At 42.1% G+C, this 20,405-nt stretch overlaps 1 protein-coding gene and 1 pseudogene across 1 annotated transcript; one reads left to right on the forward strand and one right to left on the reverse strand.

Annotated features, from left to right (window-relative positions):
* The first annotated feature begins 258 nt into the window (after window positions 1-258).
* LOC124005166 lies at window positions 259-1,631 on the forward strand (annotated as a pseudogene).
* On the reverse strand, window positions 1,415-15,420 carry LOC124005165 (aldehyde dehydrogenase, mitochondrial-like). The gene is made up of 13 exons (XM_046314158.1): window positions 15,234-15,420; window positions 14,440-14,544; window positions 13,668-13,808; window positions 7,481-7,560; window positions 6,187-6,298; window positions 4,582-4,710; window positions 4,380-4,493; window positions 4,144-4,246; window positions 3,502-3,686; window positions 2,840-3,004; window positions 2,091-2,248; window positions 1,826-1,940; window positions 1,415-1,632 (listed from the first exon to the last, which is right to left on the reverse strand). Exons 1-13 carry the CDS (start codon window positions 15,348-15,350, stop codon window positions 1,600-1,602), a joined length of 1,557 nt encoding a protein of 518 aa, XP_046170114.1. The 5' UTR covers window positions 15,351-15,420; the 3' UTR covers window positions 1,415-1,599.
* Window positions 15,421-20,405: the final 4,985 nt, after the last annotated feature.

Consider the following 20,405-nt stretch of genomic DNA (forward strand, 5'->3'; position numbering starts at 1 on the left):
CACCAAGCTTCCATATTAATGAAACTCTCATACATTGGATTGAGGGCACAAAGGTTAGTACTTCTTCAAACTGGCTTCCACACCTGCTGTTTTGAGTGTGAGATCTGCTCTGATGGAAAGTACATCAACCACACAGGTACTGAGCAACATTTGTTTTTGCCTGGAGTTTTCCTTGACAGGTCAATCCGTCAGACAGAACACCTGGCACCATTTATTACCTATGAATCACATGACAAAAATTGTTATCTGTACACATATTAGAATCTGTCACCCAGATGTTCTCTTCCCTTCCTCTCCCAACAGCTGATCCCTACAGCTGCATAGCATGCCAAAAGGATGAGTGGCCCAGGAATGGCAGTACCTCATGCACTAAGCGCTCTATAGAGTATCTGCATTCTGATGTTCCAGGCCATTTCCATCATCCTCATCTCAATTACCATATTGGTTCTGTTCCTTTGTAAGCATGACACCCCTGTGGTAAAGTCAGCCGGTGGGAGGCTCTGCTTCTTCATGTGGTGTTGCTTGTCCATGTCCTCCTCCAGCGTCTTCCTCTACATCGGCAAACCCACAGAGGCCATCTGCACCGTACGCATTTCTGTGTTTATAGTCTTCTATGTGGCCTGCCTGTCCTGTCTCGCTGTTCGCTCCTTCCAGATTGTCTGTATCTTCAAAATGGCCGCCAAACTGCCCAAAGCGTATGATTTCTGGGTCAAGCATGGTGGTCAGTGGATCACTATTATCACAAACACAGTCATAATGCTGTTTCTGTGCATTTTGTGGATAGCCATTGAAGGACCCAAGCCCAATCAGATAACATTGTATAGCGAGGTAATTTTGGATTGCACATATGGAGTCAACCCCATCTTTTATGTGATAGTACTGTTTGCCGTTTTGCTGGGTATTGCATGCTTTAGTTTTGCCTACATGGGAACTGACCTGCCCAAAACCTACGAGGGTAAATCTATCACTTTCAGCTTGCTTATCTTCTTCATCTCTTGGGTCATCTCTCTGACGGTGACCTGTCTACCAAAGGAAAGCACACTCTCTCTGTCAATCCTTTCTCTGTGGTGTGCAGTCTGTATGGTATACTCTTACCTAAATGTTTGGTTACTTCTTCCCTATATGCTATATCATTATCGTTACACCTGACCATAATACAGCAGCCTATTTTCAAACTGCAATCCAGAGTTAAACACTTCAACCTAGATAATGTACAGATGTTGAGACATATGACTTGTGTTGTGTGGCACTAGAACTGCCACTACTGTGTTTTGTTTCTTTTCAGTCTATATCTATATTTTGTAATCCCATACGGTTTTCCTACTTAAAAGCATTTGAATTGTTTGCCTACTAATAAAACACTTTTGCAATTAATGTTTGTCCAATCAGATGACAGTAGGTTCAAAGCAAGTAATAGCGTATATCCAGTGCATTTATTATCCAAAATCCCTTTCACTCTACAAGAGTACAAAACTACTCTGCATTGTAGCAGGGATTCACCATATTAAAGTCCAACTGAATAACTGAGGCTGATTTAGTTCCATAGAGACTTCCTATGGTCAGTTCGTTTCCTTGATTGGAGGCAGAGTTCAGACGTCTTTACGAGTTTTTCTGAGGGACCTTGATCGTTACCTGAGGTAAAGAATAAAATGTGTTTTGAAGCTTTGACATTAACACATTTTGTGAACATAGATACAGCTGCTTGTGAGATGTTGCTGTTTATTACGTATGTAACGTGGCAACAGCGTTCATACATTTACGCATGTGGCCCACTGGGGCCTGAACATTTTACCCTACAGTATTGTGGTGGTTATGGGGTCCTTACCGTTTTCACTTCAGTGTAGTTGTCCAGGCCATACTCTCCCAGCTCACGACCGTTACCAGAATATTTGTAGCCACCAAAGGGGGCTTGTGCTCCAAACACATCATAGCAGTTAATCCTTAAGAGAAAGAAATGGACAAACCATATACACAATTAGCTGATTATAAATGGGTCAACTTCAGCCAACCTCTGGACCTTAATACTACGGAAAGAAATTGACAATTTGATGGACATATTGTAAAATAAAGTAAGCTAGAAATCAGCGTACCAGACAGTGCCAGCGCGAAGTCCGCTAGAGATGTAGTGGGCCTTGTCGATGTCTTTGGTGAAGACAGCAGCTGCCAGGCCGTACTTTGTGTCGTTGGCTCTCTCAACCACCTCCTCCAGAGTCTTAAACTTCAGGATCTGCATCACCGGCCCAAAGATCTGTTATAGAGGAGAAATGAATTTAAAGAATTAACATAAAGAGATCGGTTCTCTGAAGAGAACATGTTACACATGTATGATCTAGAATTCATTGAAACAAAAGTGTTCTCCTCGCCACAGTTTCGCTGAAAAATGTAACCACTCAAATTCATAGACTGTACATAGACGGCAAGGACTGACCATCCGTGATATCCAATGTGTAGGTTTAACCATGTTTTGAGGCTATACTTGTTTGTTTACATTTGTTGTTTACAAACACTGAGGTAAAACAAGCTTATATTGTAAGTTCTGATGGGGTATGACAGGATATGAACTAAGCTCATGAGCCATTTATACATTATATTCTTTAAGAATCAATTGGTATATATCATTAATTTACAAGTTGAAAAATTTATGTAGCAACTAAGGATTCTAGCTTCAGAATAGCAACACAAATATACTTTAGACAACCAAAATATACAGGCTTTTCATTTTCATGGGTATAGCCAGTAGGGGGATTCTGTCAAGGCAGCCCCAGGGGCCAAAATGGTGAAACTTGACAGCCAGTTTCATGAAGAGTGAGTTGTTAATAATGACAATGCATTGCTGTACCTCCTCACGTGCGATGGTCATGCCGTCCTGGACATCTCCAAAAATGGTTGGTTGGATGAAGTAGCCACGGTCTGCAGCCACCCCTCCCCCGCACATCAGCTTGGCCCCCTCACGCTTCCCACTGCTGATGTAGCCCAGAATCTTCTTGAACTGTTCCTCATCCACCTAGATAGGGAACCGTTTTACAGTGCTCGTAAGTGGGTGCCTTATAAATGTGTTAGGGAGAGAGTTATAAACCAAACCAGACTACATGTGCTTGTGTATATGTATGCAATGCACATGCATTCTTGTAGTTGTTTTCTGATAAAGGCTCTGCATTTGGAAATGCTGGTACCACAGTTATTTCAGTACAATATAGTGTGCAGCTCTTCTATTTTTATCCAGTGTCTTATGTTTGGGTGTGCGTCTTCAACTCCTACTCTACTCATCTGGGTGTGTGTCTTCAACTCCTACTCTACTCATCTGGGTGTGCGTCTTCAACTCCTACTCATCTGGGTGTGTCTTCAACTCCTACTCTACTCGTCTGTGTGTGCGTCTTCAACTCCTACTCTACTCGTCTGGGTGTGTGTCTTCAACTCCTACTCTAATCATCTGGGTGTGTGTCTTCAACTCCTACTCTACTCGTCTAGGTGTGTGTTTGTGCACCATGCAGTATTTCTAACCTGCGGTCCCTGCTCAGTCTTCATGTTGAAGGGGTCTCCCACCACCCTGCTCTTGGCCCGCTCCACACTGCGCTCCATAAACTCATCATAGATGGTGTCCTGCACGTATGTACGGGAGCCGGCACAGCAGCACTGGCCCTGGTTAAAGAACAGGGCAAAGTGGGACTGTTCCACCGCCTCCGCCACTGCAGAAAGAGAGAGAGAACACAGTCATACATAGCCGATATGTTTCCACTTGACGTTTTGCAGCATTGGACTCCATGAAATTGACACCTGGCCTTGGGGTGAGTAGCTGCCGGAAGAGTTGTGGAATCCAATGGGCTGCTTTAGCATTAGCTAGCCTAGCATGCTGATGAAAAAGGCAGTTAAAAAAACTAGCAGTATTTCGATTTTCCATATCGGATAATGAGATAATTAGGAATACAGGGACATCTTCCATCCCTGGATTGAGGTACGTTTTCTGGCCATATCCTGCATTTGTCACTGCAGTGCAAACATTATAGCTGAGCAAGGTTTTGACCTGAAGCCGAAGGTGTATTTATTTAATCTGTAACAGACTATCCAAATGAAGTGTTCCCATTTTTGACATATTTCTAACTGGATGCCCATCCCAAAAGTAAAGTCGCCTTGAGCCATACTCACTGTTGGCATCAGACATGATTATGTTGGGGCTCTTTCCTCCCAGCTCCAGAGTGACCTTCTTCAGGTTGCTGGAGCCAGATGCCTGCTGGATCAGGTGACCTACCTGGACACATGGAGCTGCTTAGACAGTACAGAGTTCATTCTCATACAGACACTAATAAACCAAAACACATTGGCCCTTTGAAAGCAGTGACTCAGTTCTTTGAGATGCCTGAGGTATGGGCAGTCTGTCTTACCTCAGTAGATCCTGTGAAAGCCACCTTATCCACATCCATGTGGGAGGCGATGGCAGAACCAGCAGATGGACCCATACCAGGCAGGATGTTCACCACACCTGGAGGGAAACCAACCTGAGAGGAGATAGAGAGAGAGGGGGGTGGGAGCTTAAGAAGTGTGGTAAGGAGGGTGTGTTATGTGTGTGTGTATTAGTGTACAAACCTCCTTGATGAGACTGGCCACATACAGGGCAGTGAGGGGGGTCTGCTCAGCCACCTTCATCACCACAGTGTTGCCTGTAGCCAGAGCTGGCCCCAGCTTCCATGCCTGCATCAGCAGAGGGAAGTTCCACTGAGGGAAGATAGAGAGGAAGACAGTGAACGGTAGAGTGAAGACAGACCATGTCAAACGTGTGCAAAGTACACAGACATAAATCCATGCATGCACTCAACACATTAAAGTCCAGGCTGCCACTATATTTACACAACACAGCCTTGCAGCCGTACCAGGTTTTGGAGGCAGGGTGTCACCTTATATTACCCCTCTCCCCCCTCCCAGTCTCTTTCAACATGAGACTGGTGGGACTGAAGCCAGCTCACTGAAACTGCTCTGCCTGCTCTTAATTCCTCTCCACTCCCAGTCTATTTCACCATGACAGACAGAGCAAACAAACCTGCTCTCACAGGCAAGAGGAAAGGGGCCACAAAATGGCAACGCTGGTCATTTACAAAATAGCCTCTAACACTAATTGGATGTAGTCGATCACAGTGCCATCCGTTTTGTTACCAAAGCCCCATATACTACCCACCACTGCGACCTGTATTCTCTCGTTGGCTGGTCCTCGCTTCATATTCGTCGCCAAACCCACTGGTTCTAGGTCATCTATAAGTCTTTGTGAGGTAAAGCCCCGCCTTATCTCAGCTCACTGGTCACCATAGCAGCACCCACCTATAGAACGCGCTCCAGCAGGTATATTTCACTGGCCATCCCCAAAGCCAAATCCTCCTTTGGCTGCCTTTCCTTCCAGTTCTCTGCTGCCAATGACTGGAACGAACTGCAAAAATCACTGAAGCTGGAGTCTTATATCTCCCTCACTAACTTTAAGCATCAGCTGTCAGAGCAGCTTACCGAGAATTGCACCAGTACACAGCCCATTTGTAAAAAGCGCACCCAACTACCTCATCCCCATATTGTTATTTATGTTTTTGCTCCTTTGCACCCCAGTATCTCTACTTGCACATTCATCTTCTGCTCATCTATCACTCCAGTGTTAATGCTAAATTGTAATTATTTCGCCACTATGGCCTATTTATTGCCTTACCTTATCTTGATCCCATGTGTAACTCTGTGTTGTTTGTGTCACACTGCTTTGCTTTATCTTGGCCAGGTCGCAGTTGTAAATAAGAACTTGTTCTTCCAAACCCCTGAACAGCTTAAGATTCATCAAGGAGGTCCATTCCTAACCCCTGAACAGCTTAAGATTCATCAAGGAGGTCCATTCCTAACCCCTGAATGGTTTAAGGTTCATCAAGGAGGTCCATTCCTAACCCCTGAACAGCTTAAGATTCATCAAGGAGGTCCATTCCTAACCCCTGAACAGCTTAAGATTCATCAAGGAGGTCCATTCCTAACCCCTGAACAGTTTAAGATTCATCAAGGAGGTCCATTCCTAACCCCTGAACGGTTTAAGGTTCATCAAGGAGGTCCATTCCTAACCCCTGAACAGCTTAAGGTTCATCAAGGAGGTCCATTCCTAACCCCTGAACAGTTTAAGATTCATCAAGGAGGTCCATTCCTAACCACTGAACAGCTCCTTCACTCACTCACCGGGATGATCTGGCCACACACACCGATGGGCTCATGACGGGTGTAGCAGAAGAAGTCTCCATCAATGGGAATGGTCTTCCCCTCCCACTTATCTGCCCAGCCTGCATAGTACCTGTGCAAACACATGCACACACAGACAGACAGACAACACTTGAACTCAAGAATCCCCCAAATTTTACACCTTTCAAATACATCAAAAGGGATATGGGGGGTGTCAATATGTCTCAACTGCTTTACGTACTCACTACATTCCATACTCAGTAAATACCAGGACACTAGACTCAGTAGGGTTACTATGTATAAATGTTTATTATGAAATAGAACTGCAGAAACTATAGTTTCAGATATCAAGAGTAGAGGGAAATTCAGTTATTTATTTTTTCAAAGAAGGAAACTGTAAATTAGTCTATTTCCAATCTATTAAAAGGTAAACAAGCAGACAGTAGATTGAGATAGTGATCGGATCCACAGTGAGTATACAGTAAGCAGTCTAGGTCATGGTGCTGGGTGCCAGCCAATCAAATACAAATAAGGGAGGTTTGGCAGTCTGCAGTCACATTCTTGTAAGAACTAATTCACAGTCAGTCTCACCCTCTTTTCCCCCCCTCTCTTTCCCATCACAGTCAGTCTCACCCTCTTTTCCCATCACAGTCAGTCTCACCCTCTTTTCCCCCCTCTCTTTCCCATCAGTCAGTCTCACCCTATTTTTCCCCCTCTCTTTCCCGTCACAGTCGGTCTCTTTTCCCCCTCTCTTTCCCATCACAGTCAGTCTCACCCCCTTTTCCCCCCCTCTCTTTCCCATCACAGTCAGTCTCACCCTCTTTTCCCCCCCTGTGTTTCCCACCATTCTGTCTCTACCTTGCCCTACAAACATTCAACCATATAGCATAATGCCACATCTGGCACTTATGATTTATGACAACTCATACATTTTGGTTTGCAGAAAGTAATAATAATAATAAATTACATTTGTAAAGCTTTTCATTATACAGAATAATATCAAAGTGCATAAAAAATAAATAAAAACTAGAATGCAACTGACACAAAGAACACAGCTGACACTACAAGGGTCACCAAGGAGCACAGCTATCAACTGAAAGCCTTGCAAAAGAGAAAGGTTTTTAGGAATGTTTTAAAGGATCCCAGAGTCTGTGGTGCCTTCAGGTGATCCGGGAGGGCATTCCAGAGGCCGTCGGCAGTCGAGCTGAAAGCCTGATCCCCCAAGGACTTAATGCATGCGTTCATTTCACTGCTCTCACACATACACACTGCAATGTATATTAATGTGACTGACCTGAGGCACTTGACCACCATGGGCACGTCCACGCTGTAGGACACGGCATAGGGCTTCCCATTGTCCAGGGTCTCCAGTTCCTATGGCAAAATAAGGTCAAAGTGTCAGAGTTCCGCCATGGCCTAACTGATGAAGTTTGATTGAGGACAGATAGTAGCAAGGCTGTATTCTGTATTACGAAACATTGTCAAACAAAAAGGAGTCATTGTACGCTGTTGATTCATGTTTTCTTTTAACACCACCATTAGAATCCCTCCACAGCCTCAGAGGATCTACATACTTTTGCTAACCTCTCTGGATTAAAACCAAATGATGATAAGTGTAATTACTATATTACGTATTGGATCACTAAAAAAAATACAACTTTTACATTACCGTGTAGTTTACCAATAAAATAGTCTGATGATGATGTGGACATACTCGGTATTCATATCCCGACAGAAAAAAATGATCTCACTACAATACATTTTAACAGAAAGTTTGCAAAAATAGATAAGATCTTGCTACCATGGAGAGGAGAATACCTGTCAGTTGAAGTCGGAAGTTTACATACACCCTAGCCAAATACATTTCAACTCAGTATTTCACAATTCCTGACATTTAATCCAAGTACAAATGCCGTCTTTGGTCAGTTTGGGTCACCACTTTATTTTTAGAATGTGAAATGTCAGAATAATAGTAGAGAGAATGATTTATTTCAGCTTTTATTTCTTTCGTCGCATTCCCAGTGGGTCAGAAGTTTACATACACTCAATTAGTATTTGGTAGCATTGCCTTTAAATTGTTTAACTTGGGTCAAACGTTTCGGGTAGCCTTCCACAAGCTTCCCACAATAAGTTGGGTGAATTTTGTCCCATTCCTCCTGACAGAGCTGGTGTAACTGAGTCAGGTTTGTAAGCCTCCTTGCTCGCACACGCTTTTTCAGTTCTGCCCACACATTTTCTATAGGATTGAGGTCAGGGCTTTGTGATGGCCGCTCCAATACCTTTACTTTGTTGTCCTTAAGTCATTTTGCCACAACTTTGGAAATATGCTTGGGGTCATTGTCCATTTGGAAGACCCATTTGCGACAAAGCTTTAACTTCCTGAATGATGTCTTGAGATGCTTCAATATATCTGTCAGGACCCGGTTACGAACCCGGGTCTCCGGAGTGAGAAACAGTCACTTAACCAACTGAGCCACGAATAGTCGGCAGAACCCAGAAGATGAGGCAGACACAGCAGTACTTGAGACGGTGTATTTAATGAAGTAAAAAGTGAAGTTCTTCAGGAAAACATGTAACTCCACAACCTCAAAAGGAATCCTACAAGAACAAAGGTAATCCTCCAAGACAAAAAAGGTAAATCCACAAGGTGGAAGGTAAAGCACAAAAAGCCTCAAAAGATACTCAAAAAACAAACAAACAAGAACAAAAAACAGAATTCCACAAGAGAGTCCACCGGGATCAACAAGAGTTCTCAGAGTACTAGGGCTGGGTGCTAACATACAAACACAGAGCAAAGAACAGAGGAAAACAAAGGGTTTAAATACAATCAGGGGAAACGAGGCACAGGTGCAAATAATAATGGGGATCAAGGGAAAACAAAAGGTCAAAAGGCACAATGGGGGCATCTAGTGACCAAAAACCGGAACAACCCTGGCCAAATCTTGACAATATCCACATAATTTCCCTCCCTCATGATGCCATCTATTTTGTGAAGTGCACCAGTCCCTCCCGCAGCAAAGCACCCCCACAACATGATGCTGCCACCCCCGTACTTCACGGTTGGGATGGTGTTCTTCAGCTTGCAAGCCTCCCCCTTTTTCCTCCAAACACAACGATGGTCATTATGGCCAAATTTTTGTTTCATCAGATCAGAGGACATTTCTCCATGTGCAGTTGCAAGCCATAGTCTGGCTTTTTTATGGCGGTTTTGGAGCAGTGGCTTCTTCCTTGCTGAGCGGTCTTTCAGGTTATGTCGATATAGGCCTTGTTTTACTGTGGATATAGATACTTTTGTATCTGTTTCCTCCAGCATCTTCACAAGGTAATTTGCTGTTGTTCTGGGATTGATTTGCACTTTTGTACCAAAGTACGTTCATCTCTTGGAGACAGAACACATCTCCTTCCTGAGCGGTATGACGGCTGCATGGTCCCATGGTGTTTATACTTGCGTACTATTGTTTGTACATATGCACATGGTACCTTCAGGTGTTTGGAAATTGCTCCCAAGGACGAACCAGACTTGTGGAGGTCTACACAGTTTTTTTACAAGGTCTTGGCTGATTTCTTTTGATTTTCCCATGATGTCAAGCAAAGAGGCACTGAGTTTGAAGGTAGGCCTTGAAATACATTGACAGCTACACCTCCAATTGACTCAAATGATGTCAATTAGCCTATCAGAAGCTTCTATAGCCATGACAATTTTCTGGAATTTTCCAAGCTGTTTAAAGGCACAGTCTATATAAACTTCTGACCCACTGGAATTGTGATACAGTGACTTATAAGTGAAATAATCTGTCTGTAAACAATTGTTGGAAAAATGACTTGTCATGCACAAAGTAGATGTCCTAACCAACTTGCCAACTAGTTTAGAAGAATTTTGTGGAATGGTTGAAAAAAATTAGTTTTAATGACTCCAACCAAAGTGTGTGTAAACTTCTGACTTCAACTGTATATGCTTATGGGCTTACCTATACCTAGCTACTTGTTTTTTTAAATTACATGAGCAAAAAAATATTCAATTTTATTTGGAACGGCAAGCCAGACAAAATTAAAAGAGCCTATTTATATAATGAATATGAATTCGAAGGGCAGAAATGATTCAATATCAAAGCATTAGACCTCTCACTAAAGACTACATTCATACAAGAGTTAAACTTAATACGAACTGGTTCTCTAGCAGATTAGTAAGAATGTCTCACCACATGTTCAAGAATGCCCTTTTCCCTTTTATTCAGATTACAACCTCTGACTTTCGGTTATTTGAAAATGAAATAATCTCCAAAATATCGCTTTTTTAAAAACAAGCCATAGAAACTTGGTTGCAATTTCAGTTGAATCCACCAGAAAATACAGAAAAAAATATTATGGTTAAACTCAAATATACTAATTGATAATATATAAATATATTGAATATATATTTAAAAAAATAGGGATTATCTTTGTAAATTATATCATAAATAGGACTGGTGGAGTTGTCACACATGCAGCTAACAAAAATATATAGAAATGTCTACTCTGCACAAAATTACAACCAACTAATTGCAGCATTACTGCAAAAATGGAAGAGTCAAGTGGGGAAAAATAAGGAACTTGTCTGTCGGCATATGACAGCTCGCTTGGAGTTATCCAAAAGGTACCTAAAGGACTCTCAGACCATTAGAAATAACATTATCTGGTCTGATGAAACCAAGATGGAACTCTTTGGCCTGAATGCCAAGCATCACATCTGGAGGAAACCTGACACCATCCCTACGGTGAAGCATGGTGGTGGGGATGTTTTTCAGCGGCGGGGATTGGGAGACTAATAAGGATCGAGGGAAAGATGAACGGAGCAAAGTACAGAGATATCCTTGATGAAAACCTGCTCCAGATTGCTCAGGACCTCAGACTGGGGCGAAGGTTCACCTTCCAACAGGACAACGACCCGAAGCACACAGCCAAGACAACACAGGAGTGGCTTTGGCACAAGTCTCTGAATTTCCTTGAGTGGCCAAGCCAGAGCACGAACTTGAACCCGATCTAACAAATAACCTGAAAATAACTGTGCAGTGACGCACCCCATCCAACCTGACAGAGCTTGAGATGATTGCAGGGAAGAATGGGAGAAACTCCCCAAATACAGGTGTGCCAAGCTTGTAGCGTCATACACAAAAAGACTTGAGGCTGTAATCGCTGCCGAAGGTGCTTCAACAAAGTACTGAGTAAAGGGTCTAAATACTTATGCAAATGTAATATTTCATTTTTTGTATTGTTAATATATTTGCAAACATTTTTTTTTAAATCTGTTTTTGCTTTTTCATTATGGAGTACTGTGTGTAGATTGAGGAGATCAGTTTTTAAAATCCATTTTTAGAATAAGTCTGTAATGTAACAAAATGTGAAAAAAGTAAATGGGTCTGAATACTTTCTGAAAGCAGTGTATGTATGTATGTATGTATGTATGTATGTATGTGTGTGTGTGTGTGTGTGTGTGTGTGTGTGTGTGTGTGTGTGTGTGTGTGTGTGTGTGTGTGTGTGTGTGTGTGTGTGTGTGTGTGTGTGTATGTATGTATGTATGTATGTATGTATGTATGTATGTATGTATGTATGTATGTATGTATAGGTTTATATATATATTTTTTGGTTTATATCGGGGATTGGAAACCATGCAGACAATTACATTGCTGGAAGCCATCTGCAATGTTAAAGCTGATCTTACCCCATAAAAAATGTTGAATTTAAGAAAAATGCCAGATTGCTATACCTTCCTAGAAAAAGCTAATGGATAATCAGTGTTGTACACAGAAGCATACAGTATGTATTGAGAGGTAGGCTCTGTAACATGCTGCTAATGGGCCAAACAGATGTTATACTATAACATTGTCATATCAAATTACAGAGACTATTTGCTGCTACAGGGTGTTAATCAGTTCAGAGTCCAGTTAAACACCAGTAACTTTAGTTAAGTCACATTATAATCCAATATTTTGAAAAACAGACCGTTGCACAAGCAAGACAAACCCCAGGGAATTAATTGGCTCATCGTCAAGAGTGAATCAAAAGATTATTTTTTGTCCACGCACCATTTATTTGGCTTGGCAAATGGGAACAGAAGAGTACATGTGGTCAACATAACACACACTGCAAAATGTATCTATATACAACATTTACAGGCACATACAGTTCATTTTGAGCACATTGGACTGTACATACTTGGAACAGTCTTACAAGTACATACATACTTGGGTACTGTACATACTTGGGCCAGTCTTACAAGTACTAACGAGTCACTGGAGTTGGCTCTGGACACACTCCCTCTCACATACACACCATATCCATATTTAACATGTAGGTGGAGCAAGTTCAGTGGACAGAATCAGTGCTATTTCCAGACCTGATGGACCTTGCACCCCTGATAAGCCAATCTGACAGTAGTTAATCAAGTCCAACCTAAATCCTACTCTCTTATAATACACCCCTCACACACACACACACACACACAACCTAAGCAGCTTTTTTCTCTCTCCCAAGAACCAATCCTTGCGATTTTAGCAGGGCCTCATTTACCAAGCAAAGTAGGGCAGCGTCCTGTGCTGAGGCCGTTCATTCTTTTATCAAAACAAGCCCAGAGAAACCCTTTCACCACCATAGCCTTTCCCCTATTACTTTCACCAAACAATCAAAACCTGTAACATAACATCAACAGATATGCTTTGTGTATGTCTTGGAAGAGCAGCACTAAGGAATTATTTTACACCACTTCCACTGCAGATTCTCAGTGTTGATCATGTGACCTAGCCACAACCCTGCGTCTCTATCTACCATGTGACTTCAGCGTGGGAGCTGCTCAGGTCAGCAACCTGTGGAATACAGGACTAACAGTGACTCTGCGTCTCTATCTCTACCATGTGACTTCAGTGCGGGTGCTGCTCAGGTCAGCAACCTGTGGAATACAGGACTAACAGTGACTCTGCGTCTCTATCTCTACCATGTGACTTCAGTGTGGGTGCTGCTTAGGCCAGCAACCTGTGGAATACAGGACTAACAGTGACTCTGCGTCTATCTCTGCCATGTGACTTCAGTGTGGGTGCTGCTTAGGCCAGCAACCTGTGGAATACAGGACTAACAGTGACTCTGTGTCTCTATCTCTGCCATGTGACTTCAGCGTGGGAGCTGCTCAGGTCAGCAACCTGTGGAATACAGGACTAACACAGTGACTCTGCAAAATATGGTGCTGCTGTTTACAAGCCAAATAAATCTATATTAACATACATTTTTTTGAAGATAATATTTCTGGGTAAAACGTTTCCACCACTGGAAGGTAACATTTGTCATCAGACAAAGCACTGTGCCACACATGTAAACTCTAATACCACCCAAACAACTGCTTTCTTTGGCATGAGTGCCAGAACAGGAATGTTGTGCATCTAATTAGCCGCTCATAACACCACTTCAGGTGAATCATTTCCATTGACCAGCAGTAATGGGACGGCGTCACTGACCGCTAGGTAGGCTGTGTCCCTCTCGATTGCGTCTGCCAGCCGGCTCAGGAGCAGCCCGCGGTCCGATGCGTCCATGCGTCTCCATGGTGACCCAAACCGAAAGGCCTCCCTGGCAGCCTTCACAGCCTTGTCCACATCTGCCTGGAAAGACAGAGGGAGGCCAGAGGGAAAACAGAGGGAGATGAAAATAAATATTAGGTCATATCATTTTTTTTTTTTTTAAATGGAAAATAGAAATGACAACGCCTCACACTGCTGCTCATGCTCGTAGGTGATATTAACTTACAACAACGTTTCAACCCTTCGATCATCAGGCATCATTTAAAAAATGACTCCTCAAGTAATTCAATTATGACAGTGTAATAACACAAAAAAGATGGTCACACACCTGGCCTCTACAAGATTGTGCTCTAATTACGCCTGTTGTTTAGGTTCACTTTTCCCCTGGTTATTTCACCCTCTCGTCCTCCTACCACACGTCATGTTTCTGCTTCAGGCAACTTGTTGTTGTCTTAGCATGTCAAGGATGTAGTGTTGTTGAATACAGGAACAGTGAGGGGCCTGTTCAAATGCTTTGAAAATGCCGTCTTCCTTCCTCCCTCCCTTGAGACAGTCATTACAACTGCATAGGTCCAAGCTATGTAGGCTAGTGGAACCCCTGCTTTCACCTATCCAATTATATTGGATCAGTGATTATTCCAAGGAACCAAGGTTGTAAGTCTTGTAATTAGACAGAACAGGGCCAGGTTTCAAGGCAGTTCCAGCCACTGACCTTGTCTGCCTCAGCCACCTGACAGATGACCTCTCCTGTGGCTGGGTTGATGGTGGGGAAGGACCTCTTGCTGACGGCATCCTGCCACTGGTTATTGATGAACAGCTGTAATGAGACAGAGGAGATTTGATTAGGCTCTATGTTTAGATTACAGATGTTATCACAACTCTATCATCCAACAGACCAAAAATTTATTGGGAGCCAGTATAAACACTGTATTGTCCAGTTACATCCCATTACGTGCCTTCAGTTTTTATTTGTGCCGTATTGTAAGATACTGTCTCTGCCATAATATTGCAGTGGTATAGAAGTCTCTTTATAAATTCCCCCAAAACAATTGAACAGAAACACATGCATGTACATTATGTGTTGTGGCTCTCTATGTACAAGCTGTTCTTTCAACTCTAGCAAACGTTGTATTAATGCAACCCAGGAAGGTTTCTGGCTGTCTGCCACATTACAGTTTTGCACAACACCATCATACCGAACAATAATCTAGTGAATATGTAATTCAGTTGACCCAATGTATCGGATAAGTACGTAATCACATGGTTCAATCAGGTCAAGCGTTTTAATGTCAACAAGAGTTATAAACAAGTAGGCTAGCTAGTCAAGCAAAAATGTATAAAAATGCATCTAGTCCAAAAGATATTGCAATTCTCACGTAAGCCTAGTTGCCTTGCAATGAATTTCACAAGGCAGAACTACACTAAAACCGATCATTTCAGTCGTGTGCAACAATGATAATAGCTACTCAACAGGTCATTTACATGTTGTGAATGCTTATCGCTTACCTTGTTGTAATGGACTTCGGGCTGTGCGTTTGGTACCGGGATGGCGGCTGCAGAATACTGACAATTCGAAATGCCAGAGATTCGAGGCAAAGTTCGGGATAACACAATTCGGAGCATCGTGCTTCTTCAACACAAACGTGTGTGTCAACCAGGAGAGCGGGCTTTCACAAAGTATTGTACAGTGAAGTCGATCGTCATCTGTCACCCGCCCCCAAGAGCATGCGCAGTAGAGCCTTCCTTAGATTACGTTTACAAAGTGAAATGTAGGCTATAGCGCCTGCTTCAATACCGTTCAATTTCATAAAGAAGAAAACATTGGTGAAAAACATGACATAAATAAAATAAAAAATAGCAAATAAGACCTCAAAAACACATTTTGTTACAATACTTCACATCATCTTTGCAACTGCCTACCCAACACCCACAATAAGTGAGAATAAACTATTCAACCAAGGTAAGGGAAACATTTACAAAGCAATATTGTAAATGAGGGCACATTTTCAACACAAGAAATCATTGCTTCTATAATCAGGACAACAGTTTTCATCTGTGCTAACATAATTGCAGAAGGGTTTTCTAATGATCAATTAGCCCTTTAAAATGATAAACTTGGATTAGCTAACACAACGTGCCATTGGAACACAGGAGTGATGGTTGCTGAAAATGGGCCTATGTACGCCTATGTAGATATACCATTAACATTTCTAAGTGACCCCAATCTTTTGAACGGTAGTGTATGTTTTGAGAGACAAATAGTGCTCATTGTGCAAATGTATGCCTATTTGTTTTCAATAAAAATTGGAGACCAAAATGTGTTTACATGCTGTGAAAATTTTAAGCCAACCCCATCTTTTTTTGTCCCATAGTTGGGCACACATCAGTTTTGTTGCTAAACAACCAACCCATCGATTAGTGAATATGAACCATGTGAACCATGACTAGAGAACTGTGCAGCCATATTTCAGAGGCAGTGCCTTTTTAATAATGTGGTATAACGTCAGACTGTTCAAAAGAGACAAATGTTTACACATGAAACAGGATCTGGCCTGCCAGCCCAATAAAGTGAGTTAGATAAGGATAGATAAGACAGGTGTGTCTGCCCATGCTTTATCAGCTTCCTGAAAAAAACCTGCAAAGCTCTATTGAGACTCATCGTGTGGCTGTGTGATCAGCAAGGCCTTAGTAGACAATGATGTGTATTTTTATTTTATTTTTTTACCTTTATTTAACCAGGCAAGTCAGTTAAGAACAAATTCTTATTTTCAATGACGACCTGGGAACAGTGAGTTAACTGCCTGTTCAGGGGCAGAACGACAGATTTGTACCTTGTCAGTATAAACCCTGAATTGCTAATGCTATGTAGTGGCCAGTGAGAGGCTTTGAAGTTACTGGCTGCCATATTGGTACTCCCCAGAAGGAGCCGTTCTCCATAGAAATGAATGGAATTGTACTTTATTTTAAAAAATGTTCAAAGGACAAAATTACATGTATTTAAGTATTTCTTTGTTGTAGTGGGGACAGCAACATTTGTAAAAAAATAAATACAAAATGTTTAAATGCTTTCAGAAATATTTTTTTAGGTGTTGATTTAGAATTTTCAGGTTCAGTTCACTTAATATAATTTAAAAGTATGCATTATGGTGTCTGTAATAGAATATACTTATCAAAAACAAATGTAGACATTAATACATTTATTTTATAGCATTAAAATGGCTCCGTGGTAGCTTCAAAACAGCGCCCCCTGCCAATATTTAATTAACCGTAGTACTACATTCGGGCAGGTATGGTAATCCTTGAGGCATAGTAATCCTCTATCTGCTGTATCTACGGCCAGGAACAAGTTGTTTCACCCCACCCCAGACAAGGGTGCTGGTTCTAGGCTGAAGCAGTAGCCCAGGGTGCCCAAGGTTCCTATGTGGGAAGGTGGGACAGAGGTGTGGAACTGTAACTGAACTTGAACTAGGAGGACCATGGAACGGGACTCAAGAGATATTTCAGCTTCTGCTAATGTGATGCCTAGTCACTCTACCCCTGCCTTTATGTACATATATGCAAATACCTCATACCCATGCACAGTGTTATATTTCTGGTACTGCCTGTATATAGTTTCATTATTTTGTATTTTATTCCTCTAGTGACATGTATAATTAGATTTGATTGATTTGACTGGATTTTGACAGCAGTGCTCTGCAGAGTGGGGCAACTACACTGAGTGTACAAACATTAGGAACACCTTTCTAATATTGAGTTACACCCCCTTTTGCCCTCAGAACAGCCTCAATTCGTCAAGGCATGGACTTTACAAGGTGTTGAAAGTGTTCCACGGGGATGCTGGCCCATGTTGACTCCAATGTTTCCCACAGTTGTGTCAAGCTGGCTGGATGTCCTTTGGGTGGTGGACCATTCTTGATACACACAGAAAACTGTTGAGCGTGAAAAACCCAGCAGTGCACTACCATACCCAGTTTAAAGGCACTGAAATATTTTGTCTTGCCCTTTCACCCTCTGAATCACACATACACAATCCATGTCTCAATTGTCTTAAGGCTTAAAAATGCTTATTTAACCTGTTTCCTCACTTTCATCTAAACGGATTGAAGTTGATTTATCAACTGACATCAATAACGGATCAGAGCTGTCACCTCGATTCACCTGGTCAGTCTGTCATGGAAAGAGCAGGTGTTCCCACTGTTTTGTACACTCAGTGTATACTGTGTGACACCAAGCTGTTTTTCTGTAGTAACTGTATGTTCATGATGCCACCTTGTGGCATAGATGTTTAACTGTATTATCAAATACAACATTACCACAGAAATGAATTAGTATAGAGTACCACAGTATGAGTACCACAGTATGAGTACCACAGTAAAACCTAGTGGTCAAAAAGGGAAATGGTTCCAATAGTTTTTCCACCATTCATTTTCCCCGTAGGGGATTTAGAAACACTTCAAATCAGGGCTGTGTTTTGTGTAGGCATACGTGACATTTTAACAACTGTGTAAAGGTGACTTTTATCAATATTTTTGCCTGTATTTACCCCCCCCCCCAAAAAAAAATGAATGCTAATTATCTGCTAATGTGGCTACCATAAAGAACTACAAATACCATGATAATTTGGATGAGCCTGAAGATTTTAGGCAAAGGTAATATTCTCTGGAATAACTATCTAATGTTAGCTAAATATAGTAATTAATAAATTGGCTACATTTCTTTAAATTGACAATTCTGTCAACTGTCTTGGGCAAGTTTTAAATTGGCACAATACCTGTTAGAAAAGGTGTCATCTAGATATGACCTGCAGGAGCTTGCAGGGATTTGCAGTCTTGCATGATGTCTACTTAGATGATAATTAGTATTTCCGAAACTGAGAGTAAATAATGGTGAATATATTGATAAAAGTCAACTTGTCCAAGAGATATTTACATGGTTTTCAAAATGTCTTGCCAGGGTAAGCTTACATGAAACACAGCCCATATTTCCCTATGGGAAAAATGGTGGAAAAACAATTGGAACCATTTCCCTGTTTGACCACTATGTTTTATGGGTATTATAACACCTCCACCGTGGGGCTCTATTACACAGAACCTTTAGAATGTTGTTACTGATGTCAACTATAGGCAAGTCTGTCTGTGAATGAAATTAAATAAACACGCCTGTGAAAATACATACTGAATGGGTGAGATCCTATAAATAAATCCTTTGTTTGGATTCATTTTTATTATTTGATGTATTTGTTACATTACTGATCACATCGCAGTACACCAGCCAAAATGTTACATGTAGGTATAGGAAAGGCATTTTCATTTCCATCTTGATGCTTCACCACTAGATGGAGACATTAGCTTCTGTTTCCTTGTATCGCAGCACCAGCTCATGTCCATGACAATACCTTAAGACAGTGGTCACCAAACTACGGCCCGCGGGCCGGATACGGCCCGTCAGCACATTTGGCCCGGCCCTCTGAACAATACCAGAGACGCTATCGAATTTTTTTCCTATTTGGCCTCCAGAAAAAAAATTCCTAGGCCCGGCCCTGTCAAAGAGAGAACGGAATAATGGCGAAAAGGTTAGGTAAGAGAAAATTGATTCAGAATGCAGGGTATTTAACCTGCAGTGGACAAACGATAATTTTTTTGTTCAATGCAAAGAAAAGGCTGTTTGTCTCATCTGTCAAGAGACGGTGGCGGTATTCAAAGAATACAATCTTCGCCGACACTATGAATCCCGTCACAAAGACAAGTACGATAGCTTGCAAGGCCAAATACGAGCAGACAAACTCTCAAAGCTAAAAAGTGGACTACTATCTCAGCAGAATACATTTGTACGCCAAGCTCAGCTGAACCAGGCATCCGTTTCACTGACGGTGAGTTTGTTAAGAAATGTATGGATGCTGTCGCGGAGGAGGTGTGTCCCGAGAAGAAAGATGCATTTAATGCCGTAAGTCTGTCGGCGAGTACAATCACCAGACGCGTTGAATTCTGTAATGAAGGTTGTGGTGTCGTGCATAAACTTCATCAGAGCAAAGGGACTTAAACACAGGCAGTTCCAAGAATTCCTGTCTGAACTGGAGTCTACGCACGGAGATGTGCTGTACTACACAGAGGTCCGATGGCTGAGCCGGGGCAGTTTTGAGTTTTTACGAGCTGCTACCCGAAATTAACGCATTTCTTCATTTAAAAGACAAAACGGTCCCAGAGCTGATCGACCCAGAATGGAAATGGCACCTCGCATTTTTAACAGACGTGACAGAAATACTTAACAGCCTTAACTTGCAGCTACAAGGTGAGGGGAAACTCATTTGCGACATGTATTCACACATAAAAGCATTTGAGGTGAAATTAGCGCTGCTTTTGGAACAAGTGAAAAAGCGCAACTTCGTCCATCTTCCTGCTACCCAAAACCTGTCGACAGAGAACCCAGCGGTCCCGTTCCCAGCTGAAAAGTGCGTGGAAGCACTGGAAATGCTGAAGGCGGAGTTCGGTGTGCGATTCAGTGAACTACATGTTCATGCAAAAGAAATCCGTCTTTGATGAAGCCCAGCCTTCATATCAGTTTGAGTTGGCTGAGTTACAGAACTGTGATGTTCTGAAAGACGCATTCAAGCCCAACAGTCTCATTGACTTCTATGCCGCCCTCCCAAACGACACATATCCAAACATCAAAAAACACGCA

Source organism: Oncorhynchus gorbuscha, linkage group LG19 (genome assembly GCF_021184085.1).
Source record: "Oncorhynchus gorbuscha isolate QuinsamMale2020 ecotype Even-year linkage group LG19, OgorEven_v1.0, whole genome shotgun sequence".
NCBI classification, from domain to species: Eukaryota; Metazoa; Chordata; class Actinopteri; order Salmoniformes; family Salmonidae; genus Oncorhynchus; species Oncorhynchus gorbuscha.